The 10,929-nt window shown below is 41.4% G+C and overlaps 1 protein-coding gene across 1 annotated transcript; it reads right to left on the bottom strand.

The window, feature by feature from the left end:
- Positions 1-5,601: 5,601 nt before the first annotated feature.
- On the bottom strand, positions 5,602-10,357 carry LOC125531005 (protein decapping 5-like; the record flags this gene model as incomplete). The annotated part of the gene is given in 7 exon segments (XM_048695406.1): positions 5,602-6,332; positions 6,408-6,518; positions 6,607-6,801; positions 7,686-7,751; positions 8,495-9,412; positions 9,485-9,562; positions 10,257-10,357. Coding segments are annotated over 7 exon segments (1,781 nt in total), but the record flags the coding sequence as incomplete, so codon positions are not given.
- Positions 10,358-10,929: the final 572 nt, after the last annotated feature.

The raw sequence follows: 10,929 nt of genomic DNA on the forward strand, positions 1-10,929 counted from the left end.
AGGCCCAGGCGCCTGGGTCGACCACCGGTTGCCCCCTTCCCCATCCGGTCGGCTGTGGGCTGTATGGCCGCCTGGGCCGGCATTTTTTTTTCTCTGTTATTTCCAGTATTTGTCTTAAATACTGATTTCTGTAGAGTACCTTGTATTCCAGAACGTGATGTAATATATCCATGTTTCTTACATGTTGAGATTCATTACATCTATTACTTGCAATTGAGATTTGTTTTTATCTCTTGCAAAGATAAATTTAGTACCTCTAGAGTACTAATTTGCGATTGAGAATTTTTTTTTCTCTCGCAAAACAATCTCATTGCGATTGAGATTAATTTTCTCTCGCAAAATATTAATTCACTTTGTTGAATTATCCTGCAACTTGATACAAGATCATCTCATTTAATTTGAGGTCTATACAATTCAAGTTTTTCACTTAAACAAGTTTGCAACATTATTACTATTCATTACAATAGTAGTGTATTTCCGTTGAGTACGGTGTATTCCGGAATGTATGTATCTCCATGTTCGCTACATGTCGAGATTAATACGTCTATTTGCAATTGAGATTTTCAATTTCTTGCAAATACATATGCAAAATTCAAGGTGTCATCCTTAGCAATTTGAGGTTCACACTAATGATTTCGAGCCACCTTCTTGAAATCTATTAATTTTGCAACATTAAGATGTATTTATATTACGCAATCTGTAATATAAATAAATTACCGGTTTTTCACCGGGGATGATATGTTCTATGTGTTTACCACATTGACATTCTTCATGAACATGTCACAGCGGTCGAGATTGATTTCTCCCGCACAATAAACTTGTAAAATTTTGACAATAACATCACCCTCATTATATTAGGAAAACACAAGGTAATGAGTTGGATCTACTGCCCATGTGCAGACTATCTCTATTACTGTGAGATCTGTATGATCTTCAATGTGTTATGTTCTCACAATTGAGGTTGAGCATTTTCAAGTTATACACTTGAGTCAAATTTTTGCATTTTTATTACAAAACCATGATGGTTTTTAATTTACTTCTTGTAAATTAATTATCTCTGGCTTGCCCCTATAAGTAATCGATGGCTAACAATTTGAGGCAAGTGCCCTCAATGGCCACAACTTACTTAAGCGGGTCATGGACATCAAGATCAGTCTTGCATCCCATGGGATAACGCGTGCAATCCAAGCCACGCTACCGGGACGCAAAGGACCTCAAGGGTAATGGTTTGGAACTGACTTCAAACCCTCAACCTGTCACGAGACCCTATGAGCATGGAGAGCATGATGGTTGAATATGAATCAACCGACATGTTTGGAGACTATACATTTAGTCCCTAGTCTCCTTAGTGATCTATTTATTTATGTCCATTTATGATGTTCTAATAAGAACATGATTATTGTTGTCACCATATATTGTATATCACAATATATTGTATCAACACTTTGATACAAATTCATTTGTATGTATTCTATATATCCGAAGTGATTTTCTTGAGAATCTTCATGTCTATATATAGATTTCTACGGGAGTCAATCCGATGAAAAATGATATGTGCCTTGTGGACATATGCACCACAAACTCTATACTCAGGGAAGTACAATGTTTCCACTCTCATTGAGATAAAGGAGATATTTTAAAATCGCTAGGCGCGATGAGGTATTTGTTGGCTCAACTCGAGTCATATTACTATCCCTGTGGGTACTCGAGTAACGTCGGGATGCTTTATTGCTTCCCAGGTTTAACTCGTACCCTACTAAGCTATAGAGGTATCCGTCAAAATAGTTTCCATAGCGAAACTTATGATGACAACAAAGAGAAATAACTTCTCTTTACCATATGCAACGGATATGGTAAGCACACTCTCTCTGTATCATCTGGATTGTACTACACATACGACACAACCCGTAGCACATGTTGTGTACGAGATAGTTTTCCAGAGTGTCTTGTACATGACAAACTTGGCATATTGGCCTTGGTCATCGAGACATTGGGTTGAAACCGAAACTATCAGCAATTTCAATAGTTTATGATTATTATGATGCTAAATTCTAACAACATTTGGATTTTATGTGCACTAAAAGTGACAGAGGGAAGCTAATTTTAAGGCTCGCACACCTTAAAGTCTACGCTGAACCACTCAGACTCCTTGAATGTATCAAGTTGAGGTAAGTGGCTCTTCCCATCTATTGAGTAGACTATTCAGATATTCCATAGTTCTAAAAGACATATCTACATGATGGTCTTAAGTGTGTGCTTTATTCACACGAAACCATTGGCTCATTATCCTGACATCGATTTCAAGCAAATCGAATGGATAACATTGCAGAATTCTCCTTGAGTGCCTTCTCTATGTCCCTTGGATTGAAGTTTGCAATTTGTCCTAATGTCTAGACTCAAAATGGTTTGGTAGAATCCTATCCAAAGATTTAAGCTCATTGCATTATCTTTACTTTGGAATTGCAACTTGCCAACTTTATGCTGGAGTCATGCAGTTTTACACGCTCATGACAGAACTGCATAATATTATTCCCCTCTATCTTTGATATGTGGATATCTACCAAGTATTTCCTATCTGCGGTAATTCGGTTGCATACCGATATCACCACCCAGCATACATCATTGGCCCCTCAACATATAGTTGGGATCTATGTGAGGAATAACTGTATTTCCGTCAATACCTCGAGCCCCTCGCATGGGGAGTTATTCAAGGCCAGTATGCTAATTCATGAGGAATATTTTCAGGCATTAGGGGGGGATTTCAAATACCATAAAGAATGCCAGGAAATTAGTGGAATGTTCAACACATTTCTACCTCAAATCCACATAGTCAAAGATCTGAACCATGCGTTCAGAAGATTTGCAACACATTGCAAATAACCTGCCAGATTCATTTACTGACTATAAAGATGTCACACAATCCTACAATCCTGAAAAATATGTTGGAAATAGTGGAGATACCAACTAAAACCACTCACTCCCTGTTCAAAGCAACAGGGGGAGAAGTACGGCAATAGTACATCAGGATTCAGCTTCTCGCAAGCAAGGATATCAAGGCCCGTGAATCAGTAAATGCAAGTCAACTTCACATTGACAGACACCTGATGGGTAATATACCCAGTGGATGGGAAACCTACACCAACCCAGGTCATAGTACACACATTGACCGGGACATCGAAATACCCGACTCGATCGCATTGGGAAATCGCGAGCAGTCGCCATGGGTAACGATATTTCCATCAACTATATATTGATATATAGATTCTGGAGAAACATATAACCGGAAGTCTACAATTGTCGACATACATTTCTCAACTAGATTGCAAAAACCTTTCAAATGATTCAGATCCAAAGACCATGGCCATGGCAAAGTGTGAACAACACTCGGACTGAACTCAAGCAAAGGGTATAATCTAGATAGAAATGATCTTGCTCAATAACAAGTAGGTATACATAAGCAATACCTACACTAGTTTTCTTCTGGAAACAGAATTGAGAATAACGAGGTGGTGAAACAAAGAGCAAGTATTGTAGCGCAAGGGTTCACGCAGATACCCAACTATTCTCCAGAGGTGGAATCTCATTCCGATAACTTATATCATTGGCAGTTCAAAATCATCTATCTCTGCAGTTGATAGATGTAGTGATCACCTATCCATATGGATCACTAGATTCAGACATATATGATTGATTTCTGATGGAATCTCAATTCTGAATCGAAATACAAAATACAACATACATTGTGTAAAATCGGTAAGCCACCATACGGCTTACTGTTGTCGGTACATATGGTACAACCGACGTAGTGAGTTCCTTATACAAAAGGATTACTCCTACAATGATGATTATCCATGTTTGTGTGTCTGCAATGATGACACATGTAATCATCTAAGTGATGGACTTTAAAATAAAGGATTTGGGTAAACCAAAATACCGCTCGTTACTGCAACTTGAGCACCTTCATTCATACATTATAGTATACTATGTTGTCTATATTCAAAATATATTGGAGAAATTCATTGTGGACAAAACTTATCTATCCACAACTCTCATGGTAGTTCATTCTCTAGACGTAGAGAAAGATCTATTAGACCAAGAGATGATGGAAATGAGATATTGGGACTCAACGTTCCATAATGTCATTGGATCCACCAAACACAATTGGTTGGTACTCAAGAATATCTTTCGATATCTCCAAGGCATGAAACATCTTGTCCTGATTTTTCAGTTTTCGGAGAAATCTGAACACCAATATCATTGGATACATCGATCAGATCCCCACTATGTCAGATCGTAGACAAGTTTAGTGTTCCTACTAGGTAGCCCTCTCATGGAGAGTCTTCGAAAAAGACCTCATGGCTACATCCACCAACCATTATCTCAACAATAATGTTTCTTGTGTTGCCCGGATGCAAACAGGTTACTTAATAAGCAATATTGCTATATTGCATATCTTGCAAGTCAAATCATATGACTGATTTGTTCACGAAGTCTCTACCAACTTCTACATTCCAGATATATGTTCTTGGAATTGGTTTGGGACGGCTTCAAAATTTGCAAGAATCAGGGGGGGTATCTTGCTGAATTGTTCCTGTTCAATGCATTATATTATACTCTTTTCCCTTCATGAGTTTACTTTACAGGTTCTCATCAAGGTTTTTAATGAGGTAATATCAATACAAGATCATATGTCATACTTTCTGTTTTCCCCACCGGGGTTTTTAGGAAAGTATATATGTGACATATCTATTGTCCTTTAAATTCTATGAGTTTCTCATATTGAGTTAAGAGAGACAATAACCATTATATGTTGCATCATTTTCTCCTTATTTTCCCACCGGGTTTGAAGGAGTTTTAGCAACATATATGCACTATTCTCCTCATATTTTTCCCATAGGGTTTTTGGAGGAGTCTCTTTCAAGATGATGATGCTACCTGGACAAGCATGGATTAGGGGGAGTGTTAAGATTAATTAACATAGTAATTACGGGATTAATCCCTGCTTGTATTAACCATTGGCGGTTGCTTCTCGAACCGTTGCGTCGGTTGTCTAAACCGACACCCCCTTTGTAAACGCCTGTTCCAGTGCTATATATAGCACTTCATCTAATGCAAAGAAGGAGTTTGATCATTTTGTTTCTTTCGATCTCAAACAAATCCAACCAAGTCGGGACACAAACAAGGATTATGATGTTTTACCAGGACGAGCAACCGCCACCAAAGGAAACCAAAAACACGACTAAAACTTGCTCCCATTCTTATCTCAAACTCTCTGTTTAGATCACTACTTTTATTCCTGTTTCACAATATATCCCTCTTGGTCTACTCCCTCTGTAAAATTGTAATTCTTCACAGAGGGAGTACACAAGAGGTGGTAAAGTGCAATCTAGACTATAGAGTCTAAGCAAAACAAAGGCCAAAAAGATACTAACTGGACCCAACAAACAATGAAAGCGCCGGACCGGCTTTTTCCATATCCCCAACAAACCAGACACAAATTTTTCCTTTTACACTTGTCTCACAGCACCAGGTGTCCTTTTCAGTCCAACCAGGAGGGGACAGAAAGGAGACCAGGAAGAGAAGCAGGCAGCACACAAGAAAGAAACCAAGACCGAAATAAGAAACTTGTCATCAGCTCTAGATTCTGTTTACAACGGTTTTCTTCTGCTCAATTCCGGTACAAAACAGTTGGTAAAATACAGCTAGAATGTATGTATTGTAAAACAAAACCAGACAGGCACAATGGGTGATGAGATAAGAGCCCAACACTGCTCACCAGGCATGAGATAGATCGGCGTCCTATACAACCACATCTCAGACTCGCAGTACAATCAAGATACACAAAGTCTACACAGCAGCAGCCACCCCTGCTGGGTGGGGTGGGTAGGGTCCGACCAAGGGACAAGCCAAGTCGCACTTATTTGCAGAACGGGAGCAAGAGAGATGAGCTGTAGGTGCCAAGTGAAGGGGCTACAACACCGGTGTATTATGACGGATGGCCAGCCCGGGGGGCAGTATCATCAGCCTCTTCCATATGAACCGCCTCCCCCACGCTGAGGGTACGAGTCTTCCTGCCCGCCACCCCTCCCATAGCCTCCTCTGCCACTGCCGCCACCATAGTAGTTATCCTGCCCGCCACCACCCCTTCCCATGTTTCCATGGCCTCCTCTCCCACTACCATAGTAGTTCTCCTGGCCGCCGCCCCTTCCCATGTTTCCATAGTCTCCTCTGCCACTGTAGTACGACCCACGGGAACGCCCACCACCCCCACGGTAACCACCACGTCCACCGCCACGGTAGGGCTGGCGATGCCTTGCGAAATCACCAAAAGTCTGCACAAAGACAATCATCAGATACGGATACAAAGCGCATCAGAAAAGAAAGAATGTGGCTCTTAATGTATGTACCTCTGTGTCCATTTTCCTCAGTTCTGAAAACCTTGGCCTTCCGTTCTGCCCACCTCGTCCAAATGTTCCACCAGAAAGGGAATCGAAGAAATCATCCTTCACGTAGACAGGCTGCATAAAGAATGAAACAAAAGGTTGATTTTTTTTGCCTGAATACACAAGCCTTTGAATGCCAAACAGGCACAAGAAATTATCAAACCTTGACATCTAGCTCTGGATTGTCTGTTTCCTCGTACTCGAGGTCTTCATCAAATACATCATCTCCTTGCTCACCATCTTTGTCTCTAGACTGGGATTTCCTACCAAGATGGCCCCATACTTCATCTTTGTTAAACTTCTCATTCATGGCCATAAAATCAAACTCTTCAGTAAATTTTGTTGACGCTTGCGACAACTGCACGACAAGAAAAGAGGAAGCATGAGTACCTCAGTCCAATCAAGCCAAACGTTCTTTAATAAGAAGCATTTTCATTGTTTCATACAAGAACATGTAAACATGATACAAGAGGTCGACCTCTTCACAATAAATAACTGGAATAATGTCTACATGATTTAGGCCTCAATATAGTGAAGGGCTTCAAGTTTCAGCTATTTGAGTTAAAAGCTCCTCTTCTCCAGGGAAAACCCCACCGTCGCATACAGAAATTAGATGAGTGAGGCCACCCACCAAACGATCAAGACCGACTACTGATCAATCTCATGCAGGAGATGGCACTTGCAAACGAGAACTAAACAGACTACACTACGCAGACACAACGCACCCCCTATCATATGTACATTATATCGTACATGTCACTTTTCCCTGTGTGTACAAATTCAGAACATGTGAATCCCTAAATTTATACTCCCTCCGTAAAGAAATATAAGAGTAGTGATCTAAATATATTTCTTTACAGAGGGATTACTAACAAAATGAATTGATGCTAAAAGGTAACAGAAAGATATGTGCAGTATACTGATAAACAAATTTTTTTGAGATATAGAAGTGCGTACATGTATCACAACTGATACAAGTATTCCCTCAAATGTGAGAATGCAAAATAGTAATGTACCAATAATCTACTTTTGGCATAGATAAAATGAAGACACCCAAGATAATTTGGATAGCAAGCCTGTTTAAAAAAATACAAGCGATCCAACTGAAATAAGAAATCCACAACAAAGAAAAATTGCAGGCACCGGCAGTAGTACAGATGAAAACATGCAGGATCAATATATCATTCAATATAGACAACGCGAACAAAAAAAACAAGATATACTGGAGTGCATGTGGCATACCGCACTGCCTCTACCCCTTCCACGGCCCCTATAGTTGTGGTGGCCCTGTGAACCAGCTCCATTGTGCTGAAAATAAAGTGAGGCACAACATAATAAGGATAGGCCTAATAATGAGCACAGAAAGATAGACAAGATGCTAAGATTTTTCAGAAAGCTGTTATGACGACATATGCCTAGTAGGTTTAACGATGTTCATTTCAAAAGCAAGTTTGGTGTAAGAAAAGGTGTAAGCAAAAGCAAGGATCCCTTATTTTGCATTAAGAAACAAGATGATTCGATGAGTACATGGCAAGTTGACGACATCTATCAATCAGAAAACTGAGAAATATTTTAACTTGAGATGATAAACAGAGTTTTGAGGCGGTTAACTAGACACTAAACTGGTTGAGTAAGCAGTAACCAGCCAAATTCAAAACCTGATTTCACATTTGATCATTTTAATTGTATGGTAGTAAACTAGTTGTGAAGAATCCAGTATTACCCTCTAACAATGTTAAGATCCTGGCTTTAAAAGCTTCAAACAGTTAGTGATATTCTGAGTTGGACAAAGCATCTACAAAATACTATCTAACCATAATTGCTGCTTAAACATGTCCAGCCACATGAAGCCAGGAAAAATGATGGGTCTCCAGAAAAGGGAAGTCAAGAAAAGGAAAAGAACAAGGGGTGAAAACACAATTCCTTTGGCAAAATCAAGCAAGTTTCTCATGATAAGCCCATCTGGCCGCTAATTATATAGTATAACTCTGAAGAAAAAAAATCATGTATCTAAATGCATGCAAATACAAATATAGAAACGGTGGTATTACCCGTTGAGGTGTCTGTTTTGGCAATGGCAGTATAGGCTCATTATTTTCAGCACGTGCCGGAGGATCAGGTAGCAGTGGTTCTGCAACCTTTGTTTTAGTGTCAGCAGGCTTGGCGATGTTGTTGCTCATCTGTAAAGGTGTTTGCATGGACTGAGATGATGAAAGCATGGATGGAGCATTCTGCAATAGCTGGCCAGATGATGCTAACAAAGGTGCTGGGATCTCCAATCCAGCAAGACTAGATGAGGCAATAGACGAAGAAATTGCCTGGGATGCTGTTTGGTGCGACAGTGTTGAGCCTGGATTTACAGCAGGAGTCTTACTACTAACAAGAGAATTTAAGCTCTGTGATGCTGTTGCACTAGTTTCAGTCATGGAAATTGGCTGACTGGCTACAGGAAGAGAGGCACCATGAGATGGCACCGGAGGAGTAAACAAAGGTACCATGTTCGGCAGCAGAGGCTTTGATGTTTCTGGGCCTAATAAGCTAGCAGAAGGTGCCGTTGTAGCAGGTGTGGCACTTGAGGAAGGACCCTGAGCAGTAGCAGATGGTTGCAACAAGGGGGGGCCAGATGGTAAAGATGGATTCAGTCCTGGATACTGGAAAGTCTGTGGAGCTGATAATCCAGGCGTGGGCTGAAGCATAGTAGGTTGCTGCAGATGAGATGGAAGGCCACCTGCAGGTGTATAGTATCCCTGCCAGTACATTGGGGGGACAGAAAGAGCAGAAGCATTTCCAGCGGGGGCTTGACCAGAAGAACCCCACGGATTATTCCCTGGCTGATATAGAGGAATGTTGCTTGGAAAATTTGGTCTCTGAAACCCATATTGGGCTGGCTGGGAGCTGAGGTGTGGTAAAGCTGCACCAGCAGCAGACTGCAAACTTGAGGCCGTCGATGCGGGCTGAGGATAATGTGACTGCAGAACAAAATTGCATCAGCAGAGTGGCTCTTGAGGTACAAGTTGCATGTATTTGCATCATAGTAGTACCTGGATTATGGCAGGATCATTGTGCAGGGGAGCTGGTTGTGGTTGTGGCGGCGGCGGTGACGACTTAACTTGCAAATCCTGCAGAAGCAAAGTGAATTGTCCGCCCCCGTGAGATATGACAGTAACACAACACTTGAATAGATAGCTAGTAGCAGATACCAGAAATGGCATGTTAGAAATAACAACTTCACAGGTGTGTACTGAGAACATGCCGTAGCTACTAAATTAACTCCTTAGCGAGATGTAACCCTGTCACTATCTAACTAAATTAATACATTACAAAGAATGAAACCTTCTCACTATATAATTGAATTAATACATTACCAAGATGGAACCTTCTCAAAATCTAGCCATCATAGTATCATCTGATTTTCTGATTGGCTTAAATGTCAAATATATCTTAGTTGAGCCATATGCAATCCTACCATATCCAAAATTCAAAACATAACATGGTTTTACAAACTCTGTGTTGGAAGTTTTGCGATTTAAACAGAAGGCACGCCCAATAATGTGAACTATACAACATAACCAATCATGGATTTGACTTTGTGCGTAACGACGAGATGACGTCACACATGGCTGCTCGACACCGTCGAGCAGACAGACAAGCTAAAAGTAACGTCATACCAAGCTGTATACAGACCCACTAAGTGGAAGCAATGAAGCAGCAACGCGACAGGACCATTCAGTGCACGCATTTAGTACAGGAATCAAGAATGGAAACAACATAATAAGATTACGCAAGGGTCTGTCTCCACAGTGCCACATGTACCTTGATATCGCTTCCGCGGAAGAGTATGTACTCATAGACCTTGTCGCTAGCGGGGATCTGTATCCCGTCCTTCTTCCGCCCTTCGGTTCCAAACGACCGCACTGCAAAAATGACAATTGGAACAGATGTTAATCCAGCGCATACAACACGTGGGCACATCACAGAGCGAAAGGCGACAAGCCAGCGCAGACATGCCAGTTGAGAATTACAGCATGCCATGTTGATAATTACAGCTAACCAGCCGCCGACAATTGGAACGGGCGTGAAACCGGCGCATACAACACGTGGCACGACGCGGCGCGAAAGGCGGCAAGCGAACCGTTAACCGGCTGTTCAAAATTATAGCATATACGATATATATATATATATATATACTACCATATATAACAAGATGCGGCAGTTCGCGCGGCGAATCCTAGCAGTAAAGGCAAGGAATCAAAGGATTTAAACACTACGCCCATACTCGACACACTATTCACTCCATCATGTAACCGCCCGAACTGCTGGTTTCGGACCTACTACGTACGAGTCGCCTGCCTCGCCTGGCCGCGGCGGGGGGCAACGAATCTAGGGCGCCTGACCTAGAACCAGATTCATCGGGCGCGGCGGGCGGAGCAAATCTAGGTCTAGGGCGAACGCATCTGGGGACGGGGAGCGGCGTGGCGGTGCGTGC

This window comes from Triticum urartu, unplaced genomic scaffold (genome assembly GCF_003073215.2).
Source record: "Triticum urartu cultivar G1812 unplaced genomic scaffold, Tu2.1 TuUngrouped_contig_6714, whole genome shotgun sequence".
Classification (NCBI taxonomy): Eukaryota; Viridiplantae; Streptophyta; class Magnoliopsida; order Poales; family Poaceae; genus Triticum; species Triticum urartu.